This window comes from Cheilinus undulatus, linkage group 11 (assembly GCF_018320785.1).
Source record: "Cheilinus undulatus linkage group 11, ASM1832078v1, whole genome shotgun sequence".
In the NCBI taxonomy this organism is placed as follows: Eukaryota; Metazoa; Chordata; class Actinopteri; order Labriformes; family Labridae; genus Cheilinus; species Cheilinus undulatus.
This window is the reverse complement of record NC_054875.1, coordinates 10,028,069-10,047,675: the sequence shown is the minus strand read 5'-3', so window position 1 is coordinate 10,047,675 and position 19,607 is coordinate 10,028,069. Positions and strand designations below refer to the sequence as shown.

General features: G+C 36.3%; 2 protein-coding genes across 3 annotated transcripts in view; both read right to left on the bottom strand.

Annotated features, from left to right (window-relative positions):
* atp13a2 (ATPase cation transporting 13A2) overlaps positions 1-6,034 on the bottom strand; it is a 32,468-nt gene extending 26,434 nt beyond the window's left edge. For both annotated transcript variants that reach the window (XR_005992553.1, XM_041799204.1), the window contains exon 1: positions 5,892-6,034. Coding sequence is in view for 1 of the 2 variants with exons in the window: in XM_041799204.1 (XP_041655138.1) it covers positions 5,892-5,904 (13 nt within the window). In the remaining variant the exon portion in view is untranslated. The remainder of the gene's footprint in view (positions 1-5,891) is intronic.
* Positions 6,035-9,196: 3,162 nt separating this feature from the next.
* Positions 9,197-17,161, bottom strand: LOC121517616 (succinate dehydrogenase [ubiquinone] iron-sulfur subunit, mitochondrial). The gene is made up of 8 exons (XM_041799539.1): positions 17,010-17,161; positions 13,741-13,874; positions 13,566-13,651; positions 13,313-13,449; positions 12,574-12,690; positions 12,218-12,319; positions 9,744-9,866; positions 9,197-9,660 (listed from the first exon to the last, which is right to left on the bottom strand). Exons 1-8 carry the CDS (start codon positions 17,073-17,075, stop codon positions 9,580-9,582), a joined length of 846 nt encoding a protein of 281 aa, XP_041655473.1. The 5' UTR covers positions 17,076-17,161; the 3' UTR covers positions 9,197-9,579.
* Positions 17,162-19,607: the final 2,446 nt, after the last annotated feature.

Below are 19,607 nucleotides of genomic sequence, written 5' to 3'. Positions count from 1 at the left end.
ATTCCATTTTCTCCTCTTGAAGGATGCCCTATTTAGTGCTTCACTACACTGTCTCCACTCATAAGGCACTCTTGACTTAAAGGGATATTTATATATTTTTGAACTTGTGTCATATAAAGTGGTTGGTAATAGTATTTATTTGCAGCCACAGGGGATTCCAGTCTGTGTTTCCCCTTTAAGAGAAGAATGCTTGGAGTACTGTAAATCAAGCTAGGCTATACAATGTTGTAAACAGACTACTCCACAAAATTTAGCACACATTTTACCAACATGGTGAGACAGAAGAAAATATAGTCTATTTGTTGCATTGTAAAATAGAGCCACACACAGAGGTTTTCTGGTGGAAAAACAAAATAGTTAAATTTCGCTTAATTATTTTGGATTAACTGTACACTTCAATTAACCTGACACACCAGATGGATTTGTTTCACACATTCATCCGGGAAAGCTTCAATAGGAAATGTTTGAGAAAAGGCAGAGGCTTTGAAAAAACTCGGGAGTGTGATTGGGTGAACGTTCTGTCTGTCACATCTCTATGGGCCAATCAGAGCAACAAAACACGTGATGTAGCCGCTATCGAGCTGCGTGTACGCAGCTCCTGAGGAATAACGCGAAACATAGCGACTATAGACATGTAAGTACTCGACTTTTGTCATTTTTGAAAAGAAAACAACACACTGCTGTTCTTTGTTCTTCTTTTAATGAAGAAATGTTGTCAAGTTCTGATAAAACTGGTGCTTTAGCAGCATCCACGCTAATCTCTTCCTGCATAACTGCAACAGCTCTTGCTGCTACTTGTTTATGTCATGGCACTGCTGCGCCTGAAAGTACTGCCCCTTGTTGCTAATTGGTCCTGTCACTTTCTAACCGGGCCCAAACGGTTCAGATGGGAGCTTTGCAAGATGGATTCGCCAGTAAAAAACAAGGAAACAGGCGTATCCATCTGCTTTGCAAGGTTACACTTCAATAGCACTATGCAAACTAGACTAGCTTCCTTGTCAGCACTCTAAAACCCAAAACATACACAGGACCATCATGTAGCATTGTATGATGCACCTCAGCTGGCGTTACTAGCACATGCTAACAGCAACATGGCAACAGTCAAAACCCCTGCCAGCTTTTGTATGGCCAGGTGCTTGATACCAGAACTGGAAGCTTAAGGCTCATCTATCCGCCTTACTGGGTTAGTGAAAAACCAATAGGAGCAGTGGTATTTCACCAGCAGCTGAGGCCTCCCACATACTCTACACCTCACACAAAAAGATGGCGCTAAATTTCTCTTTCTGTACTCTCAAACAGAGCTGCTACCACAGCAGCCGAAATGGATAAAACGGCTGTTCTCTCGGGAAAATGCTCTACCAGTTGCAGCCAGCCATGCCAGGAATAGAGCAGTGGAATAAAGTCCCATGGCACGGTGCATCTGTTCAGTCTGGTTGCCACTGGTATGTGTTTAATTTTAGAAAATAATGGAGGCGATTGTTTTGACCTGTGCCAGACGGTGCTGTAATAATAATAAGTCAATCCCCCTATGCTTATTATAATAAGTGATAATAAGAATAATCACATATTCTCCATTCTAATCATATTTTATCCTCTAACAGGGCATCCTGGAGGTCACAGTGTCACATTTTTTTCACTAAAAAGCCTTTAAAGATGTCAATTTATTTTATTTTGTCCAATGCAAGGGTGTTCTAAAATAGAGTTTCCAAACTTTGTTATGGAAAAGACCCCTCTATAGCTTCTGATTTAGGTAGGGCCCCTCAACATTTCTTATTATAATATAATATATAATATACATTAATCATACATCTGCTTGTGTCCTAATTTTATTAACAATAAATAGTTCTTAATACAGGGAACACGTGTATTATTTCTGTTCTGTGCCTTGTTATTCGTTTATCTACACGCTGAACAGATACACACGTGGATAAAATTGTTGGTACCCCTCTGTTAATGAAAGAAAAACCCACAATGGTCACAGAAATAACGTGAATCTGACAAAAGTGATAATAAATTAAAATTCAATGAAAATTAACCAATGAAAATCAGACATTGCTTTTGAATTGTGGTTCAACAGAATTATTTTAAAAAACAAACTCATGAAACAGCCCTGGACAAGAAAAGTACTTGATTCAAGTGCAATAAACTGGCTATTTGGAAAACTAAATGCTGCTTTGATCTAGCATGACAAACCTCAACTTTAAATAGCCTCATACAAAGTTTCAATTCTGCGAGTAAAACCACCTGAATTTAAAATTATTCAACAAATATTCTGTTCGTAAAACCACTTCAAATTACCTGTAAGACATGCGTAATTTACTGTAAATAAAATTCTTAACATAGCAGTCATAATGTACTTAATATTTAAAGTTGTTCTGTACTCTAAAACGGTTTAAGATATTGATTCAGTCAATACCTTCCTTACATAAAAGGTTCCACCAGAAAAATGAATTCCAGCAAGCATCTAAAAGTCATTAAGTCTGTTTGAAACAATCCAAAGGATCGACTGATGGCTCTGCAGCCACCTAAGAAGGAAGCTGGTCTTGCGCCAAAGCCTCAGTGGACATGTTCCCAGCAAATGACACCAGATATCTTCCCACAAGTTCTGTGCTGATTTTGTCAAAGTCAAGGCTTTCGCTTTCATGCAGGCAAAATCTTACACTATGCCAAAAGAAAAAAAAGGAATTACATGGCACAAATGACTAGACAAACTCAAGACAGTCATGTGAGCTGATGAGGTAACAGTTCTCTCCTAAACCTCAGAAAGCAGAGTGCCAACTTCATCCAGAGGATCTCTGGGTATACCGAGGTCAGCAGTCTGTTTGATCAGCTGGCCTAACTCCTACATTTCTTAGTTGAATTAGATTACAGTCTTTACAACTTCATTAGACATTCAAAGCAGCAGAAAGCAGTCTCTGAAGCATTACTCATGGCAGCAGTTTAGAAATCCAATGAAAAACATATCCTGGATTTTTGGGACAAATATCGATATACAAGTTTGGGCTTGCAAAATCTATAGCTAATATGTCCACATATTTGATCATACTCCTGCAATACATACTCCTGCTTTCCTTTAATAACTTTTTTTTCTTTTTTTTGTTTTGTTCTAGATGTATTTGTGTCATCATTTTGAGATACCAATGCTGCTTTTTCCTTGGCAATAAGTGACTTCTTGAGATTTCAAGAATATAAAAACTTTTTAATACAAGAAAACCAGCATTATTATCCAAAGACAACAGCGTGTTTGTTATGACAAACAATATAATAAAATGTACAGAGCATTTTCAGTGCTTTGTTAAAATTTTATAATGAGAAAAAAATTAATTCAAAGGATTTTTAATTGCAGTTTTTTTAGAACTTTGCCATTTACATATTTTTTTATGTTGTTGTTGAATGGCTTAGTGTCATCCTGTTTGTTTAGTTATTTTTTTCAATAATTAAATCAGCAACAGGGATTAACAGTGGTGGGCATTTAAGACACTTATTGCTGGTTTACAATAAGAAACAATCTTGAAATCAATTTTTTAGTGATTAGAAGAAAGTAATAAAGTAAAAAAAAAAATTACTGTCTAAGTCCATCGGTAAACATATTGTTTGGAGACTATACTTGCTGTCTGCCCTGCAGATTTTTGTTCCATTTAGCCTCGCTGCTGCTCCTTACTTTCTCAAAAGATGGCTGTTCAAGAAGAATCTGTTTTTTCCTGCCCATGCTACTTTGGTAAATGTTTCCCGGTGCTTCGCTCATGGTGGAGTAATGCTGCATCTCTGTAAATAAAATTCTAAATTAGGGATGCACAATTATCAGTATGATATCAGTATCCCCAGTTTTTAGCTTTAAAAGTGAAAATATTACAATTTCTACTGATATTTTGGCTTTGAAAATCTGCAGATATCAGCTGTAAATATTGGTTGTAAGAACAAATAAGTAAATGGAGTGTCAGGCTGGACTGACAGACTTATAATGGCTGGCTTTCTTTATTCATCATCATTCCTTACACTTCAAAGTGCGATTTTAAGGACTCAAATTTGTTCATTTGTTCATCCTGAAACTTTGAATTGAGTGTTCAGGGGCCAAAGCTTTAGGTGTAAATAACATTTGAATATTGGTGTTGATATCAGCATCAATAAAAATTAATTTGTAAATATCAGCATATCTGATAGGTTATATGCAAAAACCCAACATCATGTGTCCCTATTCTAAATAGTATGGTCCACACCTGCTCATTTAAAAAGAATCCAAGGACCCACCTGTGAGCAGGCAGGTTTTTTTTTTTAAAGTTATTTACCAAATAACTGTTCATAATTCTGTCACGTTTTACACACCATCAGAAAGCTCTAATTCTCAGGTCTGACCATGTTAACCATTCCAGGATAAAAACCACCACCATAGCCACAATTAATTCATTTTTCAGGCTACAAACAAACAATAATAAAAGTGACACCGCTCTTTCATACTTTCCTTATCATAATATCCCATCAAAAACAATCCTGGTGCATCAGAAAGAGTCCCCACATTCTAAACCCAGTCAAATATTTAGTCTAAAAACATGATTACATTAATAAAGATTCATGTGCTGGTTTTGTATCATTTCAAATTTGCTGTTGTAGCTCTCAATAGTCCACTGTATTTACTGTAATCATGTGTTTTTCCCAGGCAACTATTAGCAATGCTATATAGATAAATATCTGCCAACCTCAATCCTTTTTGGAGTCTCCAGTTTGAAAACACCTGGACTTTTCCTCATAAATACAGGTGTAAACTACTCATTTTTTGTTCTGCTGTTTTCAGCTTTGAACCTTAACTTGCTTTATGCTTTGGTACAGTTTAGGTTTCCAGCTAATACCTCCAAGCTACAGTCATCTTCAGGCCCCTGTTTCACAATACAAATTCAGACAGGAAAAAATATGTCGTTTTTGTTGTATTACTTAACAACAGTAGAAACTATAGTGAGTGAGACAGTTTAGAGAGAAACTTCAGAGTATTATCTTTTTAAAGACATCCTGTTTGTGCTTGTACTCCAAATGGTTCAACACAGCATTTAATTTAATTTTGGTATTTCTGGATATGGGCTTTTGACTAACTTTACCTGGAATTATAAGGGGTTATGGTGTCTTGATATAACAATTGTTATGAAGTGGTACAGTACAAATACAGATTTGTTGGTTGACTGATTGACTGTGGGGTTACAGTACAACGTTTCAACTAACAACTGTTGCTGAGGATTATCCAAAACTACAAGAACAAGTGTACCCGCCCCGACATGTTGCTGATAATTATCTCATTCTTTATTGGTCTGAGGGCTTAAATGAACTCTTTCTACCTTTGTTGTTATGGGAAGAAAGCAGCATTGGAAATATTTAACTGTTAAACGTTTTTACATTTGCTTGGCCACCTGCTGCCAGAGATAAGAAAGGGACGACATGTTTATCTATTTATTTCAATGAAACGACCCTTGAACTCAGACCAGTGTAACTTTTGGGAGCAATAATCATTAAGTAAGACAGACAGTGAAAGTTTTGTTCATGTTTGTAATTATTTTTTATCAAAAAACTTACTGCCTTATTGGCTGCAAGGCTGTGAACGAAGAAACAGAGCAAGTGAGCATAGTTGAGCCGTTTCACTGGGCAATTCATGGTTATAGATTAAATTGTTTCACTAAGCTAAAATGAAAGGAAATCTTAATATTTTCGAGTGAATTAACAGTACATTTAAGTCCTTCTTTGCCTCCAAAATCACTGCATCAGTCTCTGGTTGTCAACACAGATCAGGGTTGAGCACCGGGAGCTATCTCCATTGGCTGATCGAGGCTAACTATTAGCAAAACATCAGTGTAGCTTTACTGTCTGCTCTCGGTGTTTAACGTTTATTAAACAGCTTTAAACACACGTACCTCTCCTCTCCATCCTTTGGTCACGATGTCAGCTTCCACATCACCTTATTTCACAACATCATAACCCTGGAGACAGGCTGTCCTAGCCTGACACAAAAGAGTTTCTCACAGCATTGGAGCTATTCATTACAGCACAAACAGTATTTCTGTACGGGAAGTCATGAGGTCCAAAATAGATACAAGCTACTGTCAGGTACGTAACCAATACATGTGGCTTACCTCAGGCAGTGAAGACTATTATCTCTGTAAAATAAAACTAAAAATGAATGATTTATTATTTATATGAAAAATTGTATCGTTTGTTTTAATTTTATTTAATTTGTTTTTGTGTAATATGACGAGGCTCTTTTATCTTGACTAACCTGAAATACTTTGATATACTGTATATCGTTATGAGTTATTTTGATAATTGATTTAGAATCAGTTAAGTACATTTCATGGGTACATCCTGTTAATGTCCGTCAAGATAGCATTATGCAAAAGTGTTAATAAAAACAGTCTAACACTGGTAATTATGGTGTATCTTTTAAACTAAACTCATACCCTGTCAATAAATGCCTAATAAAAGGCAGCCCATAAGGGGAGATAAAGGGGAGAGCCTTCTGGGACCCATTCCTTTTACCATGAAAAATAATCACTCATATCAAAGCAACATAGGTTATTTTTTTTAAATTTATGCTGTAGGGGTAAAGTGGCCATAAGGGGTTGAAAGATAGAAAAAGATGTCTATAAGACGCAAAAATTAGTGAAAATTGGCAAGAATTGGTTACAAGTGATTAAAAAGAGACAAAAACTCGTAGGATAAAATTGTGACAGGGGTTGAAAATTTATGAAAATGGTTCATAAGGTGGCATAAAGGTGGTAAAGGAGGCAAAGGAGGGTGACGAGGGGTGAAAAGGGAGAAAATGGGTCGAAAAGTAGAGAAAATTGGTTAAAAAGTGCTGAGAGTGTGCCAAAGAATGAAAAATGGGTTGAAAGTGGCAAAATTTAGTTGAAATAGGCAAAATAGGTGAAATATTGGCAAAAAAATGATTTAAAGTGGCAAAAAAGTGGTTAAAATAGTCAAATGAGGCAAAAATGGGCGGGAAGGAGTGGTGGAAATGTGAAAAAATGGCAGGTATGGGTTGAGAGATGAAAAACTGTTAAAAGAGGCAAAACTGGGAGAAAAATTGTCAAAATTTGGTTGCAAGTAGTAGAATTGGGTTTTAAGAGGCAAACCGGACAGGGAAAATGGTTAAAGGAGATTAGAATGAATTAAAAAGGGTGAGATTTAGCAAACATAGGTTAAATGTGTGTGTGTGTATGTGTGTGTGTGTGGGGGGGGGGGTAAAATGGTGTTAAATGTGACAAAAAGAAGTTTTAATTATTTTCAACAATAGAATAAATAATTTCAACAGAACCCAATAAAGGCTGGACATACTGTTCAGCTCCTAAAGGAAGTAACCATTACAAATGATGCCAGTATCATTGCTCATAATTTAACACAATGGTAACAACAGTAAATCACATCCAGGACGAGCCAATTTACTGAGTTTTTCAGGGGCCCTGTACGTTCTGTGGACAGGCTTGCTTTATATTAAGAAATCTTTTTTAAAATGTTTTGGTTTCCAGTTTGTAATCCATTTGACTGACCTTCCTTTACATAAATCCTTGCAGACATAAATCATTTACTTTAATGTTATAACTTACAGTCATAGTAAACCCCTGTTTATTTGCAGTAAACCTGTACTTTTTTGTATCACTGGGTACCCTGCATAGTCAAAGCAAAGAAATCATGTCCGTGGTAAAGTGTTTCAAACTGTGGTACTCAAGTTTCTCTTAAGCTTTTAATCCCATTGAAGAAACCGGCTTTCCAACACAAATCAGGTTTAAGGAGTGACTGCTCAAAGCTGTCAAAAACAACAGTTTAAGAACAAGAATACTTTCTGTCAAGACCATTAAACCCCTCACTATAACAAACAATAGCATGAACACAGTAGTGAGTACACTGCTCTGCAGTGTTTTTTTCCTATCTTAGTAGGTTAAGTACAAACGTAAACTACTATAGCTTTAACATTTGCTTCAATTCCTACTTGTTCCACTAATCAATAACACTAATGCATTTTACAGCTTCCATGGTATTCTACATGCTAGCTCACTGTCATGACTTACTGGGAAATTATGTTATTAATACAATAACTCTTGAGCTACAGCTAGAAGCCATGTCAGATGGATAAAAGGCTGATGCTCAGTAAGTCTATTTACTGAGCATCAGCCATCTATTTTACCAGTATTTTCAACCATCCCAATTCCAAAAACACGGGATGCTGTGAAAGTGTGAATAAAAACAGAATGCAATGATTTACAAATCTCATATAAATTCATAACATAAACTATATATAAGATGTTGAAATTGAGACATTTTACCATTTCCTGAAAAATATTAGCTCATTTTGAGTTTGATGACAGCAACATATCTCAAAAAAGTAGGGAGAGGGCCATGTTTACTGTTGTGTAACATGATAATTCTAGATGTTCAACAGTCTTAACTCTCCTTTGCCAGATTTTATGATGTTTTCTTTGAGTGGTGAGAGCTCTGGACAGCAGGCACTGGACCATTCTACTGTGAAACCATGCTGTTGTGATGGATGCCACATGTTAAGCATTTTCTTGCTGAAATTTGTAAACCCTTCACCAAAAGAGATGCTGTCTCGATGGGATGTGTTGCTCTAAAACCTCTATATTCTTTTCAGTATTGATAGTTCCTTTCCAGATGTGTAAGCTGTCCACACCACAGGCACTAATGCAATCCAATACTGTCAGAGTGGCAATTGAACTGTGTGCTGATAACAGGCTGGATGGTCCTTTTCATGTTTAGTCTGTAGGACACAGCTGCCATGATTTCCAAAAGGAATATCAAATTTTGATTCATGTGACCACAGAACAGTTTTGCATTTTGCCTCAGTCCATTACAATAGTTTTGTCCAGAGAAGGTAGCAGTATTCCTACATATGGGTTAACAAGATTTGCATATATATTCTTATCTTTTGCATGTTTTTAGCATATTTCCCCTTTGTACAGCACTTCCAGTGGCATTTAGTAAATTAAAGATGTTTAAAGATGTCATTTCTAACATTTACAGGTATAAGAGTTACAATTGTCTTTTGTCAAAAACAGGAATGTAATGAACATATATCTGTTAAGATGGTCTGATTAAATAAGTGAAAATCTCATTATGAAAAAAAAATGTACATCTTTAAATACTGGTTATTGTAACTTGAACTCTGAACATCATAAGGAGAAATGTTTTTTAATCCAAAGCAAGCACAGCAATCTACAGTGAGCACAGCACATTTTAATGAACACATACTTAAATATTTACAGTCTGAATACAAGTCAATGAGCTTCTTCCAAAGAGTAAATACAGCAGAGCTTTGTCTCTTTACTGTACAGACTTGCAGCAGAAATGTGGTCCAACATGTTGCGTCGTTTAAAATATGAAGCTTAGCAGCTCTTTCTAGCACACTTTCACGTCTCTTCTCCTTCATACAATCCAACTCACACACATCCACACACTCACATTTCACACATACATGAGAATCCTAAAAGGTGCTGATAGATGAAAGAGCTCTATTATCGGCTCTTCTCTTCCTCCTAACTCAGTTCATGATAATATTAGTGGATTTAAGAGAACAGGATCTTCCAGTTTTCATGAAGTTGCAGCTTTCTTCTCTTTGTACGTCGCCATCATTTTCTTGATTTCTGCAATGGCCTTTCCTGGATTCAGTCCCTGGGGAGCAGAATGTCGAACAGAGAGTGAGAAACATAAAGCAAAAACTATGAAAATCGATGTGTGAGAGTGTATTTAAGTACCTTGGGACAAGTCTTAGTGCAGTTCATGATGGTGTGGCAGCGGTAGAGAGAGAAAGGGTCCTGAAGCTTTGACAGACGCTCTTCAGTGAATTCATCACGGGAGTCGATCATCCACCTGTAGGCCTGCAGGATAGAAACACATCAACACAGTCAACATTTATCCGCACTATTTGGTATAACTTTATGTCAAAGTAATTGTCACCTTGGGTCTTAGACTTAATGGTTTAATGGTTATATATTGAAGGGCAGAGGTTCTACACTCTCCAACAATTGTGTCCACTACTGTTTTTCCATGAGGAAGACAAGACTAAGACTAGCTAAAAAAAAGATTTCTGATGATAAAACTCTGACAAAAGTAAGTTCAGTAAGGAGACTTTAACAAGACTAAATGTTAGAGCTGGACTGTTAGGCATTCAAAATCCTTAATATTACACCACCGTCATTTGGGGTTTGTCAGTATTTTCATCAGTGCATTTTAAATCAATTTAAGTGTTGAAAGTGCATTAATTTTAGTGTTATTTCTGAGTTCATTTTAAAATTTAGAGGATTATGGTTGCTGAGAAGAATAAATGATGTAAGATATAAGGACTTTTTAATTTACTAAAACTGGACTGAAGTGTTTTGAGTTTTTGGAGTCTAATCTAGACTAAAACTTTTGAGACTTTAGAAAGAATAAATCAAATGTGACTAAAAGTAAAATGTACAGTAATCTAAAGACTAAAACCAAAACTAGATTTAAGAAAGCTGTGTCTGTACCATATTTAAGCTTCTCAAAGAAGCAATATTTCTACTTATCACACTACCACAGAAAACACCACAGTATTTTCAGAGCCGTGCAACAGCCAAGGAGTAGTTCTGGATTTCTGATATGTCTTCTTGCATATTGTTGTGCTAAGTGGGTCAAAATGACCCCAGTGCTAAATAAGTGAAGTGAATGGCTAAATATGATCTCGAAAGTAGAAAGTAGGATCGTACTTATCAGCTCAGAAAGAATTTCAATATTTAAGCCCTTTAGTTTCCACCCCGGCCGCTCTTAAACGCCTGCACTCTAAAAACTAGATAAGAGAAGTTTTAGAGGAAGTACAGCTTCTAAAAATACAGCCTCAACTGAAAACATGCTGAATGTGACATCTGTTTTATTTTTAACATGTAGTAGTGAAGAGGTTCCTAACCTTCAAATCTATACCATCTTAAAAACAATGTTTCAGCCAATTACTTTCAAACCAACCAGGCTCCTTAGAAAATTAAAGGCACAGTACACTAACGTTACCATTAGTTTAATCCAGTGGTTCCCATCCTTTTTTAGATTAAGTCCCCCCTTCACATATTTAAGGAACCACATGGAAAAGTGACATATGGCTGTCAAAAATACACATACACTTGAATTGTTTTAATCTTTTAAAGTCAAACACAATAGTCCAAACCACAAGTGTTATTAGCAAAAGACATTGGTATGAACCATTCATATGATTTGATATGATATGACCATACATGATTTTGGGTAGTTTGAGTGAACCTGATTTTAACACCTCTTAACAATCTCCTCCAGGTCCTGGACCTGGACCCCAGGTTTGGTCTAAGTTGTAGTTGTATGGTCTGCTTTCACTTCTGCTTGGACTAATGTCTCTAATGTCAGCTGCATTTTGCTGCTACACTTATGTTACAGGAATCAACTTAAATTTTGCATTTACAGCACTGCTCCTTAATTTCTATTTGATCAATTATTGCCCTTACAGTTTGTCTTCAATTTAACAGATTTTTTACTCTGTTTCTTATTCATCTGTTTTCATCTTTATATTCAGATTTTTGTGGATTTTATCGATAGTGTTACAAAATTTCTTTTATTCTCTTTGTGTTGCAGAAGCATCATTTTGTTTAGATATTTTAAGTAATGCACTTTGAATTACCTTGTTGCTAACAGATACATAAAGTAAAATGCCCTGCCTTTGCAACAACAATTAACAATGCAACCAATTTTAACAACTGCTATAAGAAAACAAACTATCATAAACAAAAGTTAAACCTACTCCTGATCTTACACATTTACATCTTTATTGGCTGTATTTTATCATGATTATGTGAAGAGTTATGCTATACTCTAATGGGATTTTTTTAGATCCTCTAAAATTCTGAAATACCCACACTGCTTGGCTTTTCAACATTACAGAAAGCCTGAAAAAGTTAAAACGAACTGTTACGTAAGCAGTGAGCTTAGAGACAAGCCTCAGCCCCAGGTGAGTACAGCTGAGGCTGATTAAGACTACCTGAGAGTTTCAGCGACCAACCAAGGATAATGTGATTAAATATTAACAGCATGGTCTTTGCTCTGACTCAACCCTCAGGCTAAACCTCATATTTGTCCTACCAGACCTATAGCTAGGATTTGCTAAAGTTTCTTTACTCTTTTTATATTCACCAAATGTTTCAATAATGATTAAGACTTAGAAAGATGTTCTCATGTTCTCTGAACCCACCTGCATGAGGACAGCAGGTCCCAGGTATTTGTCTCCGTTCCACCAGTAACTGGGACAGCTGGTGCTGCAGCAGGCACACAGGATGCACTCGTACAGGCCGTCCTGTGGGTGAAGAGGAACAGATAATTACCTCTGTCATTCTCTCTGTGGTCGTTCAGGACTCCAAAGGCAAATCATAATTCTATCATTCAAAGGTTTGGTTTCTTTACAGTTATACAACTGAAATGTTGACCAAAGGCAGGCTGCCTGGCCAGTTCTACAGAGAGCTTTAGATATAATGAAGACAAAGACCTCTAATATAGCTGTAATAGGATCATTTATCTAGGTCTCTGAGAGTAAGCACTGGGTTTATTTACCAGTTTCTGTCTATCCTCCACCGACTGGAAGTACTGACTTTTTCCTTCCTGAGTCTCATCCTTCTTCTTCAGGTAGGGCTCGATGGATTTGTACTGCGCATAGAAGTTACTCATATCCTGCAGAAAATGTAGGAGACAAATACATACAAGCTTTCAGGCAAGAATTAAATCACCATATGATTCAGTCAGTCCTTCCTGAACTTACACCTAAGTATTTTTTTCACACTTCAGTCGTTAATAAATTAAACAATCTGTATATTCATATGCAACTTAAAATGGCTCCAAAGAGACTCTCATCTGTGAATCGAAAAGCAAAGAAAGTAAGGAGGACAATTCCTCTAAATATAAAAAATACATTTAACTTAATGGTAAATATAATGGGCATACACAATACACGAATTGTCCTTTCTATCAATATTTTGGAGCTAAGTGTATTAGCAAATGTCTAATTTTTCATAATTCTGTTTTTACTGTTTACTGTTATCTTATGATCCATTAAGCCTCAATTGCCATGTTGATCTAATATACTATTTTTGGAATTAAGATAATAATAATGCATTTTATTTAGAGGCGCCTTTCAAAGCACTCAAGGTCACCTTACAAGAAAAGGTTAAAACAAGATGAGACATAAGTCTACATAACTATGTCCAGAAGCAGTTTGCTTCAAATCTGCCAAATGAAAATGGTTCTTTAAGTGATTGATACCATAGTGTTTCAATGATAACAGAGAAATACCCACAGGCACCAGATCTTTGACCACATACATGTGTGGAAGTGGGTAGATTTTTGTCGGTTTGCTCATGTTGGTGTCGATTTTGTTCAAACATGCCAGTGTGTTGCCTCCATTAATGTTCATTGCACATGAACCGCAGATACCTGGAGGAACAGAGAATCAATGTGTCGTTAAACTTAGTCTCAAAGGTCTAAAAAAAGACATTTTATGTGGAGTTCTTTTTACATTATCAGGTGTGAGGGGATTGCTTGTTTCTTACCCTCTCTGCAGGAGCGTCTGAATGTGAGTGTGGGGTCAATCTCATTCTTGATCTTGATCAGAGCGTCCAGAACCATGGGGCCACAGCTATAATAATGCCATTAGATTTTATCAACAATCAGGTAGACATAAAAAGTGACAACAGTTATCAGTTCATAGTCATCACTGTAACTCACGTATTGAGATCAATTTCATATGTTTGCATTCGTGGTTTGTCTCCTGCAGTGTCAGGGTCCCAGCGGTAAATCTGGAACTTCTTGATCCTGGGTTCAGGAGCTGGAGCAGCAGCAGTCTGAGCGTACCGCACCATCTGTACCAGAGGATAATTAACAGTTCAAGAATATAAATTGAAGCCATGTAGATTAACACTGAGGTGTACTATTGACTAGGGATGCATAATATAATCAGCATTATATCAGTATCAGCAGATATGACAATTTCTGTCAATATGTACAGTCAACATATCAGCTGTACAGTATAAACTAGAAAACCACTCGGAGAGCGCAGACCTCCACCATTAGCCCTATCTCCCAATAATAACAAATCCTTTAAAAAATTCCTGGGTCCAGACGGTGATCTGGATCACTCCCAAAATCTAATCAGTTCTCCCTTATGCCATTTCTGACATTTCCTGAAAATTTAATCGAAATCTGAAAAACTTTTTGAGTTACGTTACTAACAAACAAACCAACAAACCCTGCTGATCACATAACCTCCTTGGCAGAGGTAATAATACTAACAACAACAACAACAATAATAAAATAATAATAATGTATTGGAATTATTAATATTATTTTATTGTTAGCATTTTAATCAAAATGATAAGTTAGTAAGTCAAAATCTTGAGAAAAAAATTTACAATTATAAGTACATGGAGATTAGAAGCTCCATGCTGGCTTCTAACATATCTTTATTAGTTAAAACCTTCCAAAATTGTACAAATAATGTGATTTAATCAAGTTCATTTTGGCCAAAGTGATTTGGAACAATTTTACAGATATCATTGGAGTTCTTGCCGTTGGATTAACGCCAGCTTGCAGTTCCTCTATAAGGCCACAGGAGTGCAGTGATTAGTCATTAGCCTTAATATGACAAAACCAACCTCAACTGTACATTTGTGAAAATAATAGAATTTTACTGCTTAGACTCTACGTATAGCTAAGGTTAATTAAAAAAAATTAAATCCTAACCAGTCTTTCTTCTGTATTGTTACAGCTGAGGGGTTTACACACCGTTTGGTGCTTGAATTGCGAGTTGCTCTGTGTAACGGTAAGCATGACTCTCTGCTGCCCTCACGTGGCCAAAGCCAGGAACTGCAACCATATTAAATCTGTCAAGCCAGCGTCAATATGAACCTTACAGCAGATAACACTTCCGGTGTGTTTTCGCACAAAAGGTCCTTAAACAAAATTAGTAGTAATGGGAAATTTAAAAAGGAAAAGATGAACGTAAGGCCTGAATATTAATAATAATAATGTATTGTTATTATTATTTTTTATTGTAATCGTTTTAATCACAATAATATGTCAATTAGAAAAGCACTCAGAGAGCGTAGACCTCAGCCATTAGCCCTATCTCTGAATAGTAAAGAATCCTTTAAAAAATTCCTGGATCCAGATGGTGATCTGGATTACTCCCAAAATCTAATCAGTTCTTCCTTTATTCCATTTCTGACATTTCCTGAAATTTCATCAAAATCCGTTCATAGCTTTTTGAGTTATGTTGCTAACAAACAAACAAACTAACTAAAAAACCCTGCTGATCACATAACTTCCTTGGCGGAGGTAATAAACATTTGCCTTAAATATTGGCAAAATGTGCAAAATAACATCAGGTAGAGGTCTTTACTTGTTCGTCCTTATTCTTTTAACTTTAAACTTTATTTTAGGGACCAAAGTTTAGGGGCCCACTGCCGTAGGTCACCATATACTCAAGGGGGCTTCATATACTCAAAGGGGGCCCACCATGAGTCCTGAAAATTTTCAATGAAGACCCCAGTGCAAAATAGCAACCCAGCTTCCCCGCTTTTCTCTGAGCTCCACTTGACACAACCTCTCTTTGCACTGGTAAAGATGACAGCCCCCCACCAGAAGTCTGAATTACATGCAAACACAAAATGTGACCTAGAGTTCAGTTAGGTCAACACAGGCTAAATGTAGGCACTTGGTAATTCTATCCTGTAACACCAGTGGGTACCACAAGTGCTCCTACATCAGCTGATAGCTTATAGCTGATACACACAACAACTGTTATATCAATAAGTCTTGGTATGGCATGTTAATTATCTTATTAGGCTAATCCTTGGTCAATTTTTAGTGACACCCCCCTTGTGTGTCTTTGTGACAAAAACGGTTAAATAGTCAGTAACTACTTGTCTGTTTTATTACAGTGTTGTAGTAGTTTTAATCACATAAAAACGTTCAATCTTAATCAGAGTTTCAAACTATTTCACTCCAAAAATATTACAAGTTTTGTGTGCCATTACCCACTACGAACAGTGGGAGCCCTTTATTATCATATTCGCCCCTGACCCTAAATATCCTGAGTCCACCACTCATGCACAACAAAACATAATGGAACAAAAGGAACAGTAAAAAAGAATATAATTATGATAAATGCTGTCAGATAACAAAACACTGATACATTTTTAAAAAATGTACAAAAATACATCATAACGTTACAGTGACACCTCCAGGTTATTAATCAAACATAACTAGTCATAATGATGCTTTGAATGGTCAATAAAGTTCACTTTTGGCATATTATTTACCATACAGCAGACAGCAGAATGCCTGGTAAATCCAAGATGCTGTTTTTGCATAAGAAGGTGCAGCAGCTCCACCTAGTGGTGGCTGTAATGAAGAGGCATGACTGTTACATCACGGTGCAATCGCCGGTTACCTAACTGACTCTTTCAGGAGGACAATAAAACTCTTAATTAGTAGAAACAAAATCAATGTCTTTTAATGCTTTTGATAAGTTAGCAGACATATTAACACCCTGGCTGCAGCCAAAGGTGACATAAAACATCATATAATGTCTGAGGAGTAGTGATGAGTTGCACAACAGCTCAGCGATGGGTTTACTAAGCAATTATTACATTGTTTAGGTATTAAAGTTTTTTTTTTTTTTTTTTTTTGCATAGCAAATTGTAGGCATGATGTTGTCAATCGCAAGTAAAAGAGAAGCAGAAAGGCTGCTCTTTTTTTTAAATATTTGAGACATTTTTAGACACTTAGCATTGGAGTAGGGCGTTACTACAGGTCTTTAACGGACAAGTATACTCACTTTCACAATTGCAGACTTAGGGGTGATCTAAAAGCCTGGCATAGAATAACAGCCCATATATAACAAAACCCCAGGTATTCTTAAACATATATTTCAAGTAGCACATGGTTCAACCTTTATGCCGTTAGACTGATATACAAATAGATATTTAACTTACCACCATAGAGCTAGGACCCCGGATAGCCAAAACATTTCGACTCAGAGCGAAACAAACCGCCGACATTTTCTGTTTTTAAGAGTTTATATCAGTGTCAACACTGCCGAAAACACCAGACAGCTCACTTTTGTCCCTACCATTCGGTATGTAAGCAAACGCTCCGCCCTATACACGCTTTTACGTGACGTTACGTACGTTCGACTACGTCATGGTCGTTGCCTTCATGCTCCCCCATCAAATCGTTCATATGGCTTTCACGTTATAAACCGGCATTTAGAGTTTCAGTAAAGACGACTAGGAGTAAAATTACTGAGAGGCGATTATCTATCATGTGCAGTGTATACATAAAAAAACTCTAGCTTTGCTAAACTTTGCAATTACATTACGGGTGTACTGATAGGAATGTATGTATCCAAGTGCACCTGAATGCACCTCATGTAAGAAACTCTTTCACAACTCTCATTGATGTAAACGAGGGTCAGTTACATACCCACCAATGACAACATATAGGTCCTGACCGCTATCTATGCATTATGTTTTACTGGCCTAGGCTTTTAATAAGTAGGATTAACTCCTGTCTATATCTTAATTCATTCACTAAATCAAATTAATTTATTATAAATAATAATAACTCATATTATGTGATTAAAAAACTGCCATTTTAGGCAGGAAAAAACCTTTAGTCTTCAGTTGTTACACAATTTGTAACAACCGAAGACAAGCCTTGTCAAGAGACACAGCTTTAAATGTAGGGGTTGTCCCCTCAAGGATCTCTTGAGTAGTAAGGGAAGTAAAATGTACGATCTCAATTCCAAAAAGTTTGGGCTCTGTGTGGAATGTGAATAAGAACAGAAAGCCATAATTTCCAATGCTCATGAGTCATTATCTAACCCACAAAAGAAAATAAATAAAATGTAAGATGCTGAAACTGAGACATTTTACCATTTCATGAAAATCAATTGCTCATTTTGAATTCAATGGTAGCAACACATCTCAAAAAAATCATGAATGGGACAGCAAAAAACTAAAAAAAAAAAAAAAGTATGCTCTACATATTAGAAAAACTGAAGGAACGTTTTGCAACTATTTAGGTTAGATGGCAGCACATAAGTAACATGACTGTATTAAAGTAGCATTTCACAGAGGAGAGTCTCTCAGGTGGGAAAATGGGCAGAGGTTCATCATTCTGTGAAAGGAAGCATCTGAGAGTAGTGGAGCAACTTTAAAAAATGTTTCTCAACATAAAATTTGAGATAAAATTTCTCAACATAAAATGTAGCTTTTATTATCCAATCATCTACAGTACTTAACATCATTAAAAGACTCAGAGAATCTGGAGAAATCTCTCACAAGAGACAAGGACGAAGGTCAATGATACTTGGACTCTTCAGGCTCTCAGACGGCACTGCATTAAAACATGATTCTGTACAGGAAGTCACTCCATGAGAGCAGAGAAGTTGCTGAAATCATTGTTCTCATCACATTTCCCTGCCATCCACAAATGAAAGTTAAAGCTGTATACAAAGAACACCATCACCATCTAGCATCAGGACCCACCACCATGTCCATAAAGGCAAATCACGACCCAAAGTTCCTACGATTTGCTATCATATCTAAATGCGTTTAATGGAAAAATGGTGCAGTATGGATTACAAATGAAGCAAAAGATGTATTGAATCAAAAGAACTGAGGCATTTCCTTTAAATAAAAGCACATTCCAGTTTTTTTGACTTTCCTTTTTTTCAAGGAACACTTTGGCTACCCACTGAAAATGGTTTCGCGACCCACCTTTTGGTCCTGACCCACTAGTCGAGAATCAATATTCTAGAGACTCGACCATCTTCTCTGGACCAAAGCTCATCTAAAATGGACTGAGGCAAAATAAAAAACTGTTGTGTGGTCAGTTTGATCAAAATTGAAAATTGTTTTTGCTGTGGGCCACAGATGTGTGCTAAAAGGTCTATGATGTAAGGGAGCCCTAAGCTGACATACAACCAAAATTTTCTCTGTTTTGACCATGACCATGAGAACATTTCCGTTGTATTCTTAAGATCTCATCTGACTTTCCTTATTATCTTGGTGTAACTTAGTTGATTTTACCACAATAATAAGTTAATTTTCCTGGAGCTGGAAGAAAACGACACATTTTAATGCTATCATAATAAGAGAGGGTAAAGTAGCCTAACTGTATACATGCATGTCCCCCCCAAGGCTTCTCTAAACACTTATGTTTGGTTAAATACTATGTTTATTTTATTTTTTTTCCTTTCTCTGGGTTTAACCCCATATTTTCATAAAGGCTCACTCAACAACATTTTCATTGAATACATTTATGGTTGAATTTTTCTGAATTTTGGGTCACGATTATTATTTTATTATTAAGAATAGTTAGTAATTAGACCTGAGGTTAGACTAGTTGTGAACCACACTTTAAGGCCATAGAAAACAGGTGCAAAATACTTTTTTATTGTTTGAAAATAATTTCAGTCAGAATTATTCTTTCTCCTTCCGTTCCCCGTCTTATGAAATATTGCAGAAGTCTATTCCTATGCATTTTGGCTTTTTAATTTTGAAAGTCTTGACCGGAAATTGCCTCGC

Bases quoted from the DNA above. Each gene is read 5' to 3' on its own strand.
- LOC121517616 (XM_041799539.1), bottom strand. From the start codon at position 17,075: ATGTCGGCGGTTTGTTTCGCTCTGAGTCGAAATGTTTTGGCTATCCGG. The intron at 13,450-13,565 runs GTAAGAAACAAG...CTGTTCCTCCAG, and splicing joins CAGACGCTCCTGCAGAGAGG to GTATCTGCGGTTCATGTGCA. The intron at 9,661-9,743 runs GTACTTAAATAC...TCTGCTCCCCAG, and splicing joins GCACTAAGACTTGTCCCAAG to GGACTGAATCCAGGAAAGGC.